The 21,265-nt window shown below is 39.7% G+C and overlaps 1 protein-coding gene across 5 annotated transcripts in view; it reads right to left on the reverse strand.

The window, feature by feature from the left end:
- Positions 1 to 2,838: 2,838 nt before the first annotated feature.
- The window catches only part of LOC132389679 (tandem C2 domains nuclear protein), a 104,651-nt gene continuing 86,224 nt past the window's right edge, over positions 2,839 to 21,265 (reverse strand). For all 5 annotated transcript variants that reach the window (XM_059962260.1, XM_059962233.1, XM_059962257.1 and 2 more), the window contains one exon: positions 2,839 to 3,907. In XM_059962260.1, the coding sequence (XP_059818243.1) occupies positions 3,800 to 3,907 (108 nt within the window). In that variant the 3' untranslated portion in view covers positions 2,839 to 3,799. The remainder of the gene's footprint in view (positions 3,908 to 21,265) is intronic.

Here is a 21,265-nt window from a genome sequence, read left to right on the forward strand (position 1 = left end):
AAATGAATGTATGAGGCAAATTTTGTTTCATGCAGAGCGGTATGTGTTTGGAACAAGCTACCAGAGGAGCAGATACATAGCAATGTTTACAAAGTATTTAGACAGGCATGGCAACACGTAGGGAATGGAGGGTTATAGGCTGTGTGCAGGAAAATAGGATTATTTTAAAGTGGCATGGATATAGTGAGCCAAAGGGCCTGTTTTCAAGCTGTTCAATATACTGTCTGCATCAATGTAGCGAGAATAGGTCTTTTAATGGTGTTGCAACTAAATAGGCCAAAAGGAGGTGCATTTTCAAACACCAAGCTACACAACCATTGCACCAAATAGAAGGAATATGGATGAGATTCTAGAGGAGGTGAATAGGCACTGAGAAGTTCAGTACAAAATAATACAGGAGGATCATCTGAAAAACTGTACATAAGTGAAAAGAGCCTTTCAGGATTTTGTTTTTTGTCCATTTGAAAAGCTGGAGGAAGAAGGGAAGATCATTCACTCAAACTTTGCTATTAATGTAAGGCATTGCTCTAATCTCCATTAACACAGGTGCAATCAAGATATTTGAAACAGCTTTTAGAAAAAGATCTGCCAAAGGTCAGAGAGAGTTGGTGAATGTTACACTGGAAATTATTGCAAGACTTATGAGTAAGCTAGTTTGAGTGAGCAAAGGAGCGTGTGAGATAACTTGGTAGAGGTGTACAAGATGATAAGAGGCTTAGATCGAGTGGATAGCCAGAGACTTTTTCCCAGGGCAGAAATGGCTAATACAGTGGGGCATAATTTTAAAATGATCAGAGGAAAGTATACAGTGGGAATTCCTAACCCTTTTTATGCCATGGACCAATATCATTAAGCAAGAGGTCCATGGATTCTGGGTTAGGAAACCCTTCTTTAAGCTACTGGGAATTATACAGTGGGGCATAATTTTAAAATGATCAGAGGAAAGTATACAGTGGGGATTCCTAACCCTTTTTATGCCATGGACCAATATCATTAAGCAAGAGGTCCATGGATTCTGGGTTAGGAACCCCTTCTTTAAGCTACTGAGAATTATGCACAAAGTCCGAAAGAGAACAGCTTGAGGCTGAGAAGTGTGAGAGACATGCAACATGAAATTAATATCCTTAAATGATTAAGCAGAGTGCCCCGCACAGTAATTTGTATTTCAATGCAGTCATGTTTTCTATTTTAATTAGTGGCTTTACTTCATTGCCTGGAAAGCAAATACTTAGGTTATTTCGATGCTGCAGACACTTTTAGTGGATACAACACACTCTTCATCCCCACATGGCTGACACAGTGATGTACAGCCCATTCTCTCAAAGATCATGTTGTTTGTTCTAAGGAATTTTCTGAAAAGCCTCTGCTTCTGCAAAGCTGTAGAATATGATGGTCACACACCCAATAGACAAATATCACCATGTTGATCTTGGCCAATTATTTAGACATGAGGTAAACTTGTCACATGTCACATAAGCTTTGTAGATTTTCACATTAAATTACCTATGAAGACCAAGTGAGCTGGCTAAGAGTTGGGCCAAAGCAGAAATTGCCTAGAGATTCATTGTTAATATTAATCAGACATCAATGACTATGGAATCAGTGCAGGATTGTAGCACTGAGGTAAAGGATCAGCTGTGATAACATTTAAAAGGCATAAGGGCCTTAAGTTCTCATTATTCAGTTTTAAAAGGATGATTGTAAACATAGAATACTGTGCAAAAGTCTTGGGCATACATATATTTAGCTAGGGTCCTTAAGACTTTTGCACAATACTGTATATTGGTAAAAATAGGAAGGTGGTTGGGAAACAGAAATAAGAATACTTAGCTTTGTATTAGCTCAGTAGTATTAAGTGGTATTTGGTAACTGGAAAGACATAATATACAGTACTGTGCAACATCTTAGGCACCCTAGCTATGTGTCTAAGACATTTACATAGTACTACAGCTACTTTCTATCACAAAAAAAGAGATTTAAAACACCAAACTGTAATATTGAGGTTCCTCCAGCTTTGAGATGGGAAAGACATTCTGTTGTTTTTCAAGCTAATTACACTTGAGGAATACTTACTGCAAATCAAATTACAGCCATTTCACTTTTCACACATTCTTGCAACATGTTTCAGTGAGTGAAATTTCATAAGTTAAAAAGCTGGGTGGAATGTATTGCAGGTCTGTTAATTGTGAAAGGTTAACTTTGTAAATTCAGGATATATACCAAAGATATGAAAGGAAAAGTTTGTAAATGGTACATACTGTCATTATTAGAGGAAAAATTAATCAATTTGAAGTAATTTAGAAATTTAGTTTAAAATTTCCATTTGTGAATAAATGGTTTTAATGGATGTGCAGTCGTATGAAGCAGCACATATTTAAGTTGAGCTCACGGCAACAACCTCCAACAGAACTGCAACCTTGTCATAGTATTTGGAGGTTTGCGTGCCTCAGTGACCCAGAGATCTATGTTGGCTAGAGACAGGGCCTAGTGCTTTGGCTCTCGGTAGGGTCACCCACGTCAAACAGGTCAAAGGGTAGATAGAGGACAGACTAAGAGTGGTCTATTGGTCCTTCAGGTTCAGGAGCTTGGCTCAGGGTGAACAACCTTGAATGGTAAAAAAAAAGTTACAGAAATAGTAATGAAGAGTCCTTCTATAGTCTGTTCGATGGTATGGACAGACAGAGATGGTTGACCTTCACTGCTGCTCTAAACATCAGCAGCGTAACAGGCAGTAACTAACTCATAGCAATAACTAAGTCATCCCTATCGTAGTGTATCAATATCTCCTATGCTTATTGTGGAAGCAAAAGTATAAGTTAAATTATCTTATCCAAGAACCAAGGAAATCCAATAATATATTCTGTAGAACAGCTTGAACATAAAACATACAGGTTAATATAAATAACAAATTCAGAAACATCACTTTCAGTAGCTGGTATAAAAAAAACTAAAGGGCTTATGTAATGGTGGGGGAAGCTTCAGAAAAATACACCATCAGGTTTAAAATAAATTCCTACTTTGCTTACAAGACTATGGTTATAACAATTTAGAACACAGAATAGTATAGCACTTTGGAGGGTATGGTGTTCTCAATACCTCATTTTCTATTTGGAGTCAATGTGCTAATATCTCAATAAACAGCTGACATTTTATTGATGCAAGGCATCTTCCTCATTCACAACTTGGAGATTTTAAAAAATCCTTCATTAATAAATTTCAAGTTTTTCATCTCCAGTATACTGGGGTCATAGAATAAATGTCCAAGTTGAACTGAAAAGAGAAAACTCAGGACTATTAACTCACATAAAAGATGCCTTTTCAAAGTCACTACTTATAAATACACACTAACAGACAAACTGGAACAGTCCCCTTTTAAATACTCAGAATTTAAATCAGAACATTATTTATATTTGTTGTTAATCAATTGGCATAATTCATGAAAAAAAGTTTTACTACCTGATGACCATGAAACGAAAGAACCTACAGCAAATATAATGACTTTATGTACTATCATGTGGAACACATTACTAGCCAGTTAAGACAGTCCAGAGGCTTAGGAAATCACTATCCCAAATCCCTGGGCAATTTCAAACACATTCTATTGTATGCTTCAACATTTTATATATATATATATATATATATATATTTTCCATGCTTGAACAGTGTCAGGTTTTACAAATTAAGAACACAGTATTATCATATTAATGTTTCCTGTGAATCTACTTATAAAAAACACAATTCAGTAATATTCCAGTCCAGTCTGACCAGTAAAGTTACAGTTTAGCTCGGTGTGGCAGCTTCAGGTGAGACTCAGATTGTGCCAGTTGACAACAATTTTCTCTGGATTGGAGCTTGTATCTTGCCACTGTTCCAAAGCCACCCCAGTGCTGTCCCAACCGATCACCACCTACAGATAATTTAAATGCAATAAAAATAAGGCACTTGGGTCAGGCAAACACAACTCTACATAGCTATCACAAGGTTGTTTCCATTCCTGTTAAAGAAAATTATTTATTGATTTTAGTTTCAGATACAGTGTGGAACAAGCCCTTTCGGCACAACGAGCTGTTCTGCCCAGCAACTCATCTATTTAGCACTAGCCTAAACACAGAACAATTTACAATGACCAATTAACCTATCAACCAGTACATAGAAACACAGAAAACCTACAACACAATACAGAACCTTCAGCCCACAATGCTGTGCCAAACACATACTTACTTTAGAAATTACCCATTAGGGTTACTTTAGGATTACCCATAGCTGTCTATTTTCTGAGTTCTATAAACCTGACCAGGAGCCTCTTAGAAGACCCTATCGTATCCGCCTCCACCACCATTGCCGGCAGCCCATTCCACGCACTCACCCTTCTGTGTAAAATACTTACCCCTGACATCTCTTCTGTACCTACTTCCAAGCACCTTAAAACTGCGCCCTGCTTGTCTTTGGAGAGTGGTAGGAAACTGGAGCACCCAGAGGAAATCCACACAATTGCAGGGAGATTGTATAAACTCCTTATAGACAATACTGGAATTGAACTCTGAACTCCAGAATGCCAGAGCTATAATAGTGTTGTGCTAACTGCTACACTACCACGGTGCCCTAGCAATACACATATAACCGCAAGATTACCATCAGCTTTAAAAGAAACTTCTGCTTTCTTCAGTTCAGATGGGCCAAAGGGTCCATTCCTATGACTCTCTAAACTGACCAAATTGGATTTCTCTTGCAACAGTTGTTTTTAAGGAAGCCTTCAAAAAGATTTTTAAGATCTGAGCTGCAGATCTTTCCCACATACCTTCTACTGAAAAGCCATATCTCATCACAGAGTAACTTCTGTTTTGATAATCCCGCTCAAGCTCTCAAGTCTTCTTCCATTGGTCTCTTCAATTTAAACAATCTCCCTCAAAAGGTAATTGGCAGATCAGCTTTTTAGAACTACATTCCTAAACTGTGGAATTCAATACGTAAAACTAAAGGGTGTTGACTCAGCTGACACTTTTATAAACCAGCACAAAACCTATTTATTTAACTTTGCTTTTAACTAATTTTTTTGTCTTTTATTTTCATGTTTGTACTTTATCTCATTGTAAAGCACTTTGAATTACATGTCTGTGTGAAAAGTGCTCTATAAATAGTTTGAGAAAATCTGCAGATGCTGGAAATCCAAAGCAACACACAAAAAAATTACTGGAGGAACTCAGCAGGTTAGGCAGCATCTATGGAAATGAATACACCTTATATTCTGTTTAGGTAGCCTCCAAACTAATGAACATCAGTTTCTCTGACTTCCAATAATACCCCGTCTTTACCATTCCCTATTCCCTCTTGCCTGCTCTCCTTACCTGTCCATTGCCTCCCTCTGGTGCTCCTTCCCCCCTCCTTTTCTTTCTTCCATGGCCTCTTGCCCTCTCCTGAGATTTCTCCTTCTCCAGCCAAGTATCGCTTTCACCAATTAACTTCCCAGCTCTTTACTTCACCCCTGCCCCCTTCCCAGTTTCACCTTATGTTTCTTTCCCCCCTACCCCCCATCTTCTAATTCTGACTTTTCATCTTCTTTTTTCTCTCCAGTCCTGTTGAAAAGTCTCAACCCAAAACTGTTTTCCATAGATGTTGCCTGCTGAATTCCTCCAGCATTTTGTGTGTTGAATGGAAATGAATAGTTAGTTGATGTTTCAGGCTGAGACCCTTCTTCAGGACTGAAGAATGGTCTCCACCTGAAATGTCAACTATCTATTCTTTTACATAGATGCTGCCTGACTTGCTGAATTCCTCCAGTATTCTGTGTGCATTGCTATAAATAAATTATTATTTCTCAAAGATCCTTTCAATGTCACTGGGTTTTGAGCAGTGCACACGCAACCTCATTTTATGGAGGACATGTTCTTGCTCACAGCCAATCCCACAGCTTTGAGATGCTTTATCTGGGTGACCCAAACCTTACCTGCCTTCACCCTTTCACCAGGCTGTGAGAGCACAATACGGACAGAATCCCTCAATTCTGGCAATGCTGCTTGAAAGGATCTCAGTGGAGATGTGTGCACAGGAGACATGGGAGATGAACATCTCTTGGATTTTGAAAGCAAGAGACTACAGCTACTGGAATCTGATGGAGGAATTCAGCATCTGTAGTGACCTGGTGCAGTGTTTCAACCTGAAACATCGACAATTATTTTCTCCAAAATCTTTTAGCTTCTCTACTGGATAATAAGCTATCTCTTCCGGCTACATTTTTCCTAGCCTTCACTTTTTTTTCTTCATAAATCAAATAAGGAGGGGCTCGGTTTTCATTAATTCCCTTGTCAAAACTCCCTTCACCTTCCTGCTCAACTCTCACCAACATCAGTTATCTGTCCTTTCATGGTTTGTCTCTCACACCAAAAATCTGACCTTTAAATCCAAACATCCTGGTACCATCCCCCTTTGTTTGTCACAATTTTCAATGTTATCCCAGGCATTGGCAAGTTGTGTTTCATTTGCTGTTGATCCTTTGTCTGCACCATTCTTTCAAGTTAATACTTATTTGGATTTCTGCCAACTGTTAAAATAGCTAATCCCCTGCGCAATCAAAGCTTTCCTGCAAATCATTCTGTATTTGAGCCCTTCAATATACAAGACATTAAAAAACATATCGTAATTAAGCAGTAGGGGTCTACACATTCTAAACACAAGAAAGTCTGCAGATGCTGGAAATCCAGAGCAGCACATGCAATATGCTGGAAGAACTCAGTAGGTCAGCCAGCTTCTATGGAAATGAAAAAAAAAGTTGACATTTTGGCCGAAAACCTTCTTCAGGACTGAGAAGAAAGGGGGAAGATGCCAGGATAAAAAAGTGGGAGGAAGGGAAAGAGGCTAGCTGGAAGGTTTTAGATGAAGCCAGGTGGGTGGAAAAAGTCAAGAGCTGGAGAAGAAGGAATCTAACAAGACAGGAGAGTGAATCATAAGAAAAAGAGGAGGAGGAGGAGGGGACCCGGGGGAAGTAATAAGCAGGAGAGAAGAGGTAAAAGGTCTAAGTGGAGAATAGAGGAAGACTTTATATTACCCCGTCACTAGAAAGAAAATTGGTGATTTAGAAAATCAATAAGCAGCATTAACAAGAGAACATATACTATAGACAGCAGACATGTGCAGGCTCAGAATTCTTGCCACTTAACTAAACCTAAAGAAAAGAAATTCTGAAATCCTTTACAACGCATATCTCTACAGATACTCCTTAAAATGATTTCTTTGATTAAACTTTTAGCTTTTAGGACCCTGGTCAGACCCCACTTGGAGTACTGTGCTCAATTCTGGTCGCCTCACAACAGGAAGGATGTGGAAACCATAGAAAGTATGCAGAGGAGATTTACAAGGATGTTGCCTGGATTGGGGAGCATGCCTTATGAGAATAGGTTGAGTGAACTCGGTCTTTTCTCCTTAGAGCGACAGAGGATGAGAGGTGACCTGATAGAGGTGGACAAGATAATGAGAGGCATTGATCATGTGGATAGTCAGAGGCTTTTCCCCAGGGCTGAAGTGGCTAGCAGGAGAGGGCATAGTTCTAAGGTGCTTGGAAGTAGGTATGGAGGAGATGTCAGGGGTAAGTCTTTTTTACGCAGAGAGTGGTGAGTGTGTGGAATGGGCTGCCGGCCGTGGTGGAGGAGGCGGAAACGATAGGGCCTTTTAAGAGACTTCCTGACGGCTACATGGAATTTAGAAAAATAGAGGGCTATGGGTAAAGCCTAGCCAGTTCTAAGGCAGGGACATGTCCAGTACAGCTTTGTGGGCCAAAAGGCCTGTATTGTGCTGTAGGTTTTCTATGTTTCTACTGGGCAGAAGATTGGCAGCACCATCCATTACCCTTACAGCTTATTTTAGAATCAGAGTGGTACAACTGGTAGTAATCCAATAAGCAAAATTATGAAGCACCCTCAACAGATGACCAGATACCTGCTCAAATAAGTTAAGCAACTCTGGACTTCCCTAAACAAATACTGTTGAATCCATAATTTTAGTTCAAACACAGGAGTGTGGCGATGAGCACAACTGCTTTGCAGTGCTAGTGATTACCGAACAGGAATCAATTCCAGTGTTGTCTGTAAGGAGTTTGTATGTTCTCTCTGTTATCACCTGGGTTTCCTCGGGGTGCTCTGGTTTCCTCCAACATTCCAAAAAGATGTACGAGTTAGGGCTAGGAAGCTGGTCAGATGTTGTGTTGGCACCAGAAGCCTATCAACATCTGCAAGCTGCCTACAGCATATTTCAAATGATAACATAAATCATGACATTTACTGTATGTTTTGATGTACATGTGACAAATAAACCTATTTTTATAATTTTCTTCTTCCCAGGATAGAAATTGCTAATATGAGAGGGCATAATTTTATGGTGGTTGGAGGAAAATTTAGGGGGATGTCAGAGGTTGGTTTATTTCTTCACACACACAGAGTGGTGGGTGCCTGGAACATGCTGCCAGGCATGGTAGTGGTAGAAGCTGATGCATTATAGAGACATTTAAAGGATTTCTAGATAGGCACATGGATAACAGAAAAATGGAGGGCCTTGTAGGAGGGACGCATTAGATTGATCTTGGAGTAAGTCAAAAGGTCACCACAACATTGTTGGCCAAGGGCCCGTACATACTGTGCTGTACTATTTAAAGTTCTATGAAAGTAAGATCCAGATAAAGGACAAGTGTCTAGTTCTCACAAGGAATTGACATGGACAGGCTGGTCTGAATGGCTGTTCACCTATGCCTTATGATAGTACAATAAACTTTAAAACATTCTGACAGATTTAACATTGTGATGCCCGAGACTGTTGTGGAGGCCAAGTCATATTTTAAGTGGCAGTCAACAGGGTCTTGATTAGTCACAGCATCAAAGATTATGGGGAGAAGGTAGGAGAATGGAATTGAGAGGGTTTATAAATCAGCCATGATAGAATGGCAGATCAGACTGGATGGGCCAAATTGCCTAACTCTGCTCCTATGTTTATGGACTTTCAAAGGTAGTAAAAACCCATCTGTATCTTTTCTTAAATTGCTGGCTTTGAAAGAATGTAAATGACATGTACAGTTCAACTGAACAATCCCTCTTCCTCGTGTTTTTTGGAAGATGGTTTATTCCTACATCTAGGAAATCAGTTGATAGTTATTTCTTTTTGGAAGGCTGTCATTGGTATAACAACAATGATAATGCTGTGCATCACCTTAAAGCAACAATGGAAGAATACAACCTGGAACTTCATTAATGAAGATCCTTCATCTTCACATAGAGTTCAGCAACTGTTGGACATGGTAGCGCAACAACCATAATTTTACACCAACGTGATGGATCAGGTTCAGCTCCACATGTGAAATTATGTGAAAAAGACACTTTCTAAATGTTCTCCTCTTTCTTTATCCCTAATTAGCCGAATTAATTTGATTAAAATGAAGATTCTTCCTAAATTTTTATATCTTTTTCAGGCTTTACCTATTTTTATTCCTAAGACCTATTTCAATTCTTTAGATTCAATTTTAACATCTTATATTTGGAATAATAAACAAGCTTGTTTAAGTAAAGTTTACCTACAAAGAAATAAAGAGATGGGTGGATTAGCCTTACCCAATTTTAGGTTTTACTATTGGGCTGCCAATATAAGGAATATTACTTTTTGGCCCTATTATATTTATCGTAAAGATTGCCCATCATGGGTCTCCTTAGAAGTTAATTCTGTAAAAAATTCCTCTATTGTCTCTCTTCTTGGATCATACTCTTCTTTTTCAGCCAATAAAACAACAGATAACATAATTGTTAAGCAAAGTTTAAGGATCTGGTCTCAATTTAGAAAATTTTTTGGTTTAGTGAATTTTTCATTATCATCCCCCATTCTTCTTAATTATTTTTTTAATCCCTTCCATGACTGACAAAGTCTTTAAGGTTTGGGATGAACTAGGTATTAAGTGTTTTTGGGACCTGTTTATCTCAGGATCTCTTGCTTCATTTGACCAACTGTCAACTAAATTTGCACTGCCAAAAACACATTTTTACAGATACCTTCAAATTAGAGATTTCTTACGTTCCCAATTAATTACTTTTCCTATAGGTCCTGATAAAAATTTACTGGATGATCTTTTAAATTTAAAACCTTTTGTTAATGGTTCTATTACCGGTATCTATAACTTTCTGATTGATTCAGAATCAGACTTTAATCGCCAAGTACCTGTACACATACAAGGAAGTTACTTCTGGCAGATGTTGTCTCTCTGCTCATAACAGATGATAAATATAAATGAAAATATAGATTATACATACAAGTAGTGCAATCCAAGTAATAGTTAGCCGACAGTTAACCGGCAGTTAACTGTTCAGCAAAGTGACCACAGTAGGGGAAAAACTTCTCCAGTGCCTATTAGTCTTAGTCTGGAGGGATCTGAAGCGCCTACCAGACGGAAGCAGTTCAAACAGTCCGTGCGCAGGATGGGAGGAGTCCTTTATGATGTTCCCCGCCCTCTTCTTCAACCTGGAAGAGTACAGGTCCACAATAGAGGGCAGGGAGGCTAGACAAGACTTTTTAGATAAAATAAAAAAAGCTTGGGAGGATGACCTAAATTGTCAGATTTCTGATGAAAAATGGAATAAAATTCTTAAATGGGTTAATAAATCATCTTTCTGTGCCTGTCATTCTCTTCTACAATTTAAAGTGGGTCATAGAACTTACATTTCTAAACAGAAGCTGTCCAGTTTTTATCCGAACGTTTCTCCACTTTGTAATAAATGCACTCTGCTGATGCCTCTTTAATTCATATGTTTTGGTTTTGCCCTAAAATTGAAAAGTTTTGGTGGGAAGTATTCCATACCTTCTCACAACTTTTTAGGGTCCAATTGGACCCAAATCCCCTTACTGCCTTGTTTGGTATTATTGCAAATGAAGATATAACTTTAAATACTCCTAACCTACAGGTTTTAGTTTTTACCTCTCTTTTAGCAAGGAGAGTAATCTTGCTTAAATGGAAGGAGTCTACCCCTCCTACACATCTTCAATGGCTACATGATATTATGTCTTATTTAAATTTAGAGAAGATCCGCTGCTCAGTCTTAAATTCAAAACAATCTTTTTATGATAGCTGGGGACCTTTCCTAAATTACTTTTCCAATTTATTAAGTTTAACAGTGCACAGACTTTTATGTATATTTCTATCTTCTCTTCTTAAGCGAATATGTTTTTTTTTCCTAATTATCCATTATCATCTATCAGCTTTTTTCTTTGGTAGTTGGTAGGGGGTTGACTTTTTTTTATATAAAAAATTTCTTCTATGATGTATGACCTATCTTTAAATTTTTGATTACAGAGTGGTATACCTTTATGTGATATACTATAACATTTTGATCAATTTTAATACAATATATGAATGTACACAATTTATGTTGAGATGTATCTATGTGTTGCACTCTAGAAATCTTGTTTTTCCTTCTGAATAAAAGTATTGTAAAAAGAAAAAAAGCTCCACACCAGTTAATCCTGGAAAGCTGGAGGACATCACTTAGTCCACAGTGATCACCCAATCCACAGGAGATTCCAAGCCAAAGATCTTAGCCCAAAGGCCATGAAATGTCTTGGCTTACAAGTAAGAGGACAGAAATGAAAACTAGTTCTTTATGAGCAGTGATCACAAAGCATTGTGCCCACAATGGACTCAGAGTCAAGGAAGTCTGCCTCAACACTCAAATACAAATGTCACTACTAACTATCTTCAACAAGCTTCCTGCTGGGGTAGAGCTAATCTATATAATACATGAGAAATTGTTCAGCTGATGTTACCTCCAGAACTAAGGTCATTCCAATTTCAGTTGCCAAGGTGTAATTCATAGACAATGCTTTGGTGCTTGTTTAGAGGCCAAGCTCCAAATCATCATCGAATCATTCACTAAAATGTGAAATAACTTTACACTTCTCTCCAAACAGAAGACCACTATAAATCTGAACCAACTACACAGGTTGTTCCCCTGACAATACAGGTGACCTGGGAAATGTAGATCATTCCTTAAAATATACCTACTTAATGACCAATTATTTTTATGTTTCTATTGTTACCTAGTTGACTAATGCCCCATCATCTCTGATGTAACTGTGCAGCATTATAGTCTTCAGACCCAGCTGACAACTCATGGCCTGTTCAAAGCTCAAAGTACATTTATAATCAAAATATATACAGTATTCTGCAAAAGTTTTAGGTACCCTAGATTTTTTTAAATATGGTTTCAGGTGGTATGGCCTTCAAGCTCTGATCAACATCATCAAGGCTTGTGGGGTTACCTGGAAAGATAGAAGCAAGCTAGACAGCCAAAGTCTGCAGAACTACGGTAAATTATCCAAGATGCTTGGAACAACCTACTAGCTGATTTTCTTATAAATTTGCATTACAGCGTACCCAACAGAACTGATGCACTTTTAAAAGCAAAGGCTGGTCACACAAAATACTGATTTGATTTAGTCTTCTTTTACTGTTTATGGCTCTTCCTAATAAATTTTTGATATTTAGAAACTTTTCATTATCTTGAAAGCATTTTCATGTTACAGATTTTTTTCACATTACTTTTGCACAATACTGTATATGTTACCAAAGACCAACTTGAAATTCATTTAACAACACACACACACACAAAATGCTGGTGGAACACAGCAGGCCAGGCAGCATCTACAGGGAGAAGCACTGTTTAAGTTTCGGGCCGAGACCCTTCGTCGACAGGTTTCGGCCCAAAACGTTGACAGTGCATCTCCCTATAGATGCTGCCTGGCCTGCTGTGTTCCACCAGCATTTTGTGTGTGTTGTTTGAATTTCCGGCATCTGCAGATTTCCTTGTGTTTGCTCTTGAAATTCATTTTCTTGATCATCACTCTCTCGTATGCTTCAGAGACATCAACATACACCCCAGAGCACCGGAGAGAGACCACTAACATTACCACTGCAAAATCCTGCATATCTACTGGCAGCATAAGCAAACCAAAGTCAGTGTCCTCCTCCAGGCCAACGTTCCCAACACAGAGGATACAGGCCTTATTTACATTTGCTCAACTCCACGTCACTGAAACTAAACTTACAAACAAATCTACTCCAAGTTCAGTCACAAAAAAAAATTCATCAAGTGGACAGAGTGGAAAGATATTGTCAAATCCTCAAGGAAATCGCTGGCACTTGACTACTCAAAATGGGGGAGCAGTATCAAAGTCTTACTGAGAATGCAAAAACTATTCGAGCACACAGCAGTACATCATCGAAGGAGATTCAGGTGTCATTAGGAATCGAGCTGCTTATTCTAAGAACCAAGTTATCAGCAGTATCTTTCACAATTGGTTAATAGTTGAGGAAAAGCAACTTCTTCCCTACAGTATTCTGTACAGATATGACCCCCGTGTCATGAGTGTTTCTGGGGAGCATGAGGAAGGTGCAGGATAGATGTATTCCAAAACAAAGAAATAATCAAATGGCAAAATTGCACAACCATGGCTGACAAGGGAAGTCAAAGTTAACGTAATAGCAAAAGAGAGGACATAGAATAACGCAAAAAATACTGAGAAATCAGAGGATTGGGACACTTATAAAAAACTGCAGCAAGCAACTAAAATAATGATTAGGAGGGAAAAGATGAAATATGAAAGCAAACTAGCAAACAATAGTAAAGTGGATAGTAAAAGCTTGTAGTAAGTATTTTTAGAAAAAAGAGAAATGAGAGTGTATATAGAACCGCTAGAAAATGAGAATGGAGAAATAATAATGGGGGACAAGGAGACAGCAGATGAACTAAATGAGTATTTTGCCTCAATCTTCACTATGGAAGACACTAGCAATGAGTCAGATTTTCAAGGGTGTGAAGGAAGAGAAGTGAGTGCAGTTACAATTACAAGGGAGAAGGTGCTCAAAAAGCTAAAATACCTAATGGTGCTAAGTCACCCAGACCAGATGAACTGCACCCTAGGGTTCTGAAAAAGGTAGCGGTAGAAATTATGGAGATCTTTCAAAAATCATTGGACTCTGACATTGTGCCAGAGGACTGGAAAATTGCAAATGTCACTCCACTCTTTAAGAAAGGAGGAAGGCAGCAGGAAGGAAATTATAGACCAGTTAGCCTGACCTCAGTGGTTGGGAAGATGTTGGAGTCAATTGTTAAGGATGAGGTGATGGAGTACTTGGTGACGCAGGGCAAGATAGGACAAAGTTAGAATAGCTTCCTTAAGGAAAAATCTTGCCTGACCTGTTGAAAATTCTTTGCGGAGATTACAATTAGGATAGATAAAGGGGATGCAATGGATGATGTATATTTGGATTTTCAGAATTTCAGAAGGCCTTTGACAAGGTGCCACACATGAGGCTGCTTACCAAGTTAACAGCCCTTGGTATTACAAGGAAAGTTATTAGCATAGTTAGAACATTGGCTGATTGGTAGGTGGCAGTGAGTGGGAGTAAAAGGATCTTTTTCTGGTTGGCTGCCAGTGACTAGTGGTGTTTCACTGGGGTCAGTGTTGTGATTGCTCTTTTTTTTATGTTGTATATCAATTATTTAGATGATGGAATAAATGGCTTTGTTGCCATGTTTACAGATGATACAAAGATTAGTGGAGGGGCAGGTAGTGTTGAGAAACAGCTAGGCTACAGAAAAACAGATTAGGAGAATGGGCAAGAAAGTGGCAACTGAAATTCTATGTTGGAAAATGCATGAGTCATGCATTTTGGTAGAAGAAATGAACATACAGGACTATTTTCTAAATAGGGAGAAAATCCAAAAATGTGAGATGCAAAGGCACTTGGGAGTCCTTGTGTAGAACACCCTAAAGGCTAACTTTCAGGTAGAATCAGGAGGAAGGCAAGTGCAAATTTAGCATTCATTTCAAGAGGTCTAGAATACAAGAGCAAGGATGTGATGCTGAGGCTTTTTAAAGCACTGGTGAGGCCTCACTGAGTATAGTGAACAATCCTGGGCTTTTATAAGATCATGAGATATAGGAGCAGAAGTATGCCATTCGGCCCATCAAGCCTTCTCTGCCATTCAATCATGGGCTGATCTAATTCTTCTAGTCATCCCCACTCCCCTGCCTTCTCCACATACCCTTTGATACCTTTGCAAATCAAGAACCTATCTATCTCTGCCTTAAATGCATCCAATGACTTGGCCTCCATAGCCGCTCATGCCATCAAACTCCACAGATTTACCACCCTCTGACTAAAGTAATTCCTCCACATCTCTCTTCTAAATGGACATTCTTCAATCCTGAAGTCGTGCCCTCTTGTCCTAGACTCCTCTACCATGGGAAATAAATTTGCCATATCTATTCAGGCCTTTGAGCATTCGGAATGTTTCTACGAGATCCCCTCTCATTTTTCTGAACTCCAAAGAATACAGCCCAAGAGCTGTCAGATGTTCCTCATACAGTAACCCTTTCATTCCTGGAATCATTCTTGTGAATCTTCTCTGAACCCTCTCCAATGTCAGTATATCCTTTCTAAAATAAGGAGCCCAAAGCTGCACACAATACTCCAAGTGTGGTCACATGAGTACCTTATAGAGCCTCAACATCACATCCCTCATCTTATATTCTATACCTTTAGAAATGAATGCAACATTGCATTCGCCTTCTTCACCACTGACTCAACCTGGAGGTTAACTTTTAGGATATCCTGCATAAGGACTCCCAAGTCTCTTTGCATCTCTGCATTTTGAATTCTCTCCCCATCTAAATACTGGTTTGCCCATTTATTTCTTCCACCAAAGTACATGACCATACACTTTCCATCAATGTATTTCATTTGCCACTTCTTTGTCCATTCCCTGTCTATCTAAGTCTCTCTGCAGGCTCTCCATTTCTTCAACATTACCCACTCCTCCACCTATCTTTGTACCATCAGCAAATTTAGCCACAATTCCATTAATCCCATAATCCAAATCATTGAAATACATCATAAAAGCAGCGGTTCCAACACCAACCCTTGTGGAACTCAACTGGTAACCGGGAGCCAGCCAGAATAGGATCCTTTTATTCCCACTCTCTGTTTTCTACCCATCAGCCAATGCTCCACCTATTCTAGCAACTTCCCTGTAATTCCATGGGTTCTTATCTTGCAAAGCAGCAAGTGTGGCACCTTGTCAAAGGTCCTCAGAACATCCTGCATCTGCTTTGTCAAACCTGCTTATAATTTCCTCAAAAAAATTGCTGTAGGTTATTCATGCAGTATTTTCCTTACAGGAAACCATGCTGGCTTTGGCCTATCTTCACATGTGCTTCCAGGTACTCCATAATCTCATCCCTAACAATCGATTCCAACAATTTCCCAATCACTGATGACCACTAACAGGTCTATCGTCTCCTTTCTGCTGCCTCCCACCCTTCTTAAATAGCAGAGTAACATTTGTAACTTTTCCAGCCATCTGGTACAATGCCAGAATCTATTGATTATTGAAAGATCGTCGTTAATGCCTCCACGATCTCTCCAGCTACTTCCTTCAGAACCAGAGGGTGCACTTCATTAGATCCAGGAGATTTATCCACCTTCAGACCATCACGCTTCCTGAGCATCTTCTCAGTCGTAATTTTCACTACATATATTTCACTTCTCCAACACTCTTGAATGTCTGGTATACTGTTCATGTCTTCCACTGTGAAAACTGAAGCAAAGTATGCATTCAGTTCCTCTGCCACCTCTGTCTCTCTCATTACAATATCTCCAGTGTCATTTTCTTTTGGTCCTATAACTACCTTCAGCTCTCTTTTACCCTTTACATACTTAAAAAAGCATCCTGGCTGTTGTTTGGAGGCCTGTATACAACTGCCATTAGGGTCCTTTTATCCTCGCCATTTCTTAACTCAACTCATAGAGACTCTACACCTTCTGATCCTATGTCATCCCTTTCTAATGATTTAATATTTTGTAAATACAGGGCCACACTACCCCTTCTGCCTACTAACCAATCCTTCCGATACACTGTATATCCTTGGACATTCAGCTCCCAAAGGCAGACATCCTTTAGCCATTTCAGAGATGGCCACAACATGATCACAAATGATGTTGTGGGGGTGGAACTGGACTCTCTGACGGTGGTGTCTGAAAAGAGGATGCTGTCCAAGTTGCATGCCATCATGGACAATGTCTCCCATCCACTCCATAATATACTGGTTAGGCACAGGAGTACATTCAGCCAGAGACTCATTCCACCGAGATGCAACACTGAGCGTCATAGGAAGTCATTCCTGCCTGTGACCATCAAACTTCACAACTCCTCCCTCAGAGTGTCAGACACCCTGAGCCAATAGGCTGGTCCTGGACTAATTTCCACCTGGCATTATTTACTTATCATTATTTAGTTATTTATGGTTTTATATTGCCATATTTCTACATTATTCTTGGTTGGTGCGACTGTAACAAAACCCAATTTCCCTCGGGATCAATAAAGTATGTCTGTATGTCTGTCGGTCAAACATCATACTTGCCAATCAGTAGCTGAATTTCAAGATCGTCCATTTAATTTCTTACGCTGCATGCATTCAAATATAACACTTTCACTCCGGTACTTGTTGCTTTCTGTTTTAACTGCAGAGGTAATCCTAGCAATTTCTGAGGTAGGGACATGTTCTGCACAACTTTGTGGGCCAAAGGGCCTGTATTGTGCAGTAGGTTTTCTATGTTTGTATGCCTCTATTGCCCTGTAATTCATCCCACTGGCTGTGATTATGCATCATCTCCTGCCTGTCCTTTCTATCATCTCTGTTGCAAGCTCTCTTTGATTTATTTCTGTTTTCCCCTTCCTCAGCCTATCACTCAGGTTTCCATCCCCCAAATTAGTTTAAACCCTCCCTAACAGCTCTATTAAACCTGCCTGCAAGGATATTGGACCCCTTTGGGTTCAGGTGTAACCGGTCTTTGTTGTTCTTCATCTATGAAAAGATGTGCTTTCATTGGAGAGGGTTCAGAGGAGGATCACGAAGATGATTCGGAGAATAAAAGGGTTATCCTATGAGGAACGTTTGATAGCTCTGGGTCTGTACTCACTAGAATTTAGAAGGATGGGGTGGAGGGGAGACCTCCTTTCAAATGTTGAAATGCCTTGATGGAACAGATGTGGAAAGAATGTTTCCCGTGGTGGGCGAGTCTAGAACAAGAGGGCACAGCTCAGGATAGAGGGGCACCTATTTAAAACAGAGATGTGGAGAAATTTCTTTAGCCACGGGGTGGTGAATTTGTGGAAGTTATTACCACAGGCAGTTGTGGAGGCCAGGTCATTGGGTATATTCAAGGCAGAGCTTGATAGGTTCTTGATTGGATAAGGCATCAAGGGCTACGGGGGAGAAGGCCATGCAGTGGGGCTGGAGAAGGAAAAATATGGATCAGCCATGATTGAATGGCAGAGCAGACTCAAATGGGACAAATGGCCTAATTCTGCTCCTATATCTTATGGTCTTACAGTTTAGGTAATGGAAAGTCACTGTTAGAAATTCCAACCTAAAAATTCGTGAACAGAATAAAATTTGCTCTCACAAAATTTGTGAAGCAAATAAACCATAATTTATATTTTTCAAGGGAGAAGCGCTGTCGACGTTTCGGGCCGAGACATCAACAGCGCTTCTCCCTATAGATGCTGTCTGGCCTGCTGTGTTCCACCAGCATTTTGTGTGTGTTGTTGTTTGAATTTCCAGCATCTGCAGATTTCCTCATGTTTGCTAACTTTATATTTTTCAGTTTGCATTTCTTGATGCACACACAGATGATATGCTTCCCATGAGAAGTTGTTGTAATATGGAGCAATGTAATCTTCCATCATTCATGGGGTCATGAATGAATGCAAGTCAGGCCTCTCCTGCACCGGATTCAGACACTTCACCCCAAGATTTTTGTTTTTTCCTTCCAGTGTTTGAAAACATTCTGCTTTTCACTATTGAAGGAGGATCTCAGCACTTTGCTTAATTAATGTCCAGGATCCCAACACTTAATGTCTAGAGGCAAGTCTTGTAAGGGAGGGAAGTTACCAAATGTCTGTCAGGACTCTCCACCCAACTACTCCTCCTGAGCCACCTCCCTCATGGATTCTGGCCATCGCACCTCCTTTATGTGGGAAGCTTCCCGAAGCCTGGAAAGACTGCTCAGCCGTGGTTAGACTCAATTAGTTGCCTATAATTCAAGCCCTTACAGATTTATTTGTACTGTAATCTAAGAGGCCTTGCACTACAAAGGCTTCTTTGGCTTCCGAGAGGAAACAGATCTTTTGAAACTACAGAATGAATGGCCAAGCATGTGCCAGTGAAAGTGATATAGCTGATGTTGGCCCCTTATCTGTGTGTAAGGATTTTACTTAGAGTACAGTAATTGATAACCAAACCAATGGTGTTGCCTTACCCATTTAATTGAAACCTTAATGAGTAGTATCTTTGTAGTAAAACTAAATGGCTAGAGGAAAAGTTATAGAAGTATGTCAATGATGACCTCATGAAGGGTGTAATTCTTGCATTGCACAATGCAAACAATCACCTGGCTTGTTGAAGCAAAACTCATCCCAGTTAAATCGTGCAATTTGCTTCCCCACCCCTCAAAGCTTATTTATGATTACTTAATCTGTCACTAGCTGTAGCTACATTGCTGAAATGGCTCAGAAATATCCAACTAAATTACAAACAATTAAATTACAAGTTATTACTTTCCCCTAGCCCTCGTCTGCTGAAGGGTTGATATGTCCATGAGCAGGAAAAAGGTAAGCAGATTTCAAAGGAGGTGTTTGAGGCTACGGGCGTATTTTCGTCTCAGCAGTCCATGCCAGCAGCAAGAATGTGACAAAAATTGATAACAGGTGGAAATGGGTTACACTGATCTACCATAAGACAAAGGAGCAGAATTACGCCATTCAGCTCATCGAGTGTGCTCCACCTTTCTTTCATGGCCCACTTATTATCCCCTCAACCCCATTCTCCTGTTTTCCATAAAGCTAGTGCCCAAAGCCTGTACTCCTGGCAAATTGTGCTTTGGAAAACAGCTGTGATCTATGTATTTATTTTAACTCATGGGGCAGGATTGTAGTGTAGTAGTTAGCACAGCACTTCATAGTACCAGTGAACCTGCGTTCAACACCTGCTGCTGCTTATAAGGTGTTTGTACATTCTCCCCATGTCTGTGTGGGTTTCCTCTAGGTGCTCACTCCACCGGTTGGTAGTTTAATTGGTCATTGTAAGTTATCCTGTGATTAGGCTAGGGTTAAATTTAAGGATTGCTGGGCGCAGGCTCAAAGGGCCATAAAGGGCTACTCCATGCTGTATCTCAATAAATAAAAAATAAAGAAAGAAAGATTGATTTTGAAGGGCCAATGCTTGACAAGACTTGCTAGCATAATTTCATCATTGACTTGCTCAGTAAAGTCATGGAATGGACGACATGTAGTGGGTTAAAAAATCGCACCATGTAATACTGGTCTTCTATAAAATGCTCTCCGCCCACCAGCTTCAAGTACAGTAAGTCCCCAGGTTATGATAGGAACTGCTCGTGGTCTGAACTGAAAGTATGTTTTAAATGAAAAAGAACAGTATGTGGAAAACGATTAAAGAAAGTGAGCAAGTGTGGAAAGAGTGGCTGTCAGTCTTAGTGACTCAGTGAGTGAACAAGTCTGCTCAAGAGTTTCCCAGCTCTGCTCAGCTTGACCCAGCCCTCGACTGAAACGGCTCGGGTGGTGGAACCTCCACCACCTCTCAGATCTCAGAAACGTAGCAAGTACCCATTCCCACCAGGCAGATGCAAGCAGCGTAGAATGTGATTGAAATTCCAACAGTCAGTGCAGAGATACTGGGGCGTCACCCGTGCTTTGAGACAACAGCCAGAACAAAGACACGTTTATTTCCCAGATCAGAAACAACACTGTTTACTTTTAGAATGGTGCCAAGGTTTTTGAAATATGCTGAAGGTCCCCAGGATCTTGATTTATAAATCCTATTTCAAAGTGATCCAATTACTCAATCAAAAATTTTCAACAAGTGCAACAGACCAGGAAAGGATTCAATGGGGGAATTTTGGACCATGTCTAACAATGCAACAACTACTATTTATACATTGCATTATTGTTCTAACTCTGCCCACTCTTCCTCACATCAATCCCTTTCCTTTTCTATTATACACCTTAGAGTAGGTTGCCATGTGCCTTACAAATGTAAAGCTCTCTCTTTGGCAACTTCCAGCGGTATTATTCCATTCCCATAAAGCCTCCAGAAATAAACCCACTAAACTGGAAAGAGGAAATACTGGAAATCTGAAGTAAAAACATCTCTCTGCAATCCC

Source organism: Hypanus sabinus, chromosome 2 (genome assembly GCF_030144855.1).
Source record: "Hypanus sabinus isolate sHypSab1 chromosome 2, sHypSab1.hap1, whole genome shotgun sequence".
NCBI classification, from domain to species: Eukaryota; Metazoa; Chordata; class Chondrichthyes; order Myliobatiformes; family Dasyatidae; genus Hypanus; species Hypanus sabinus.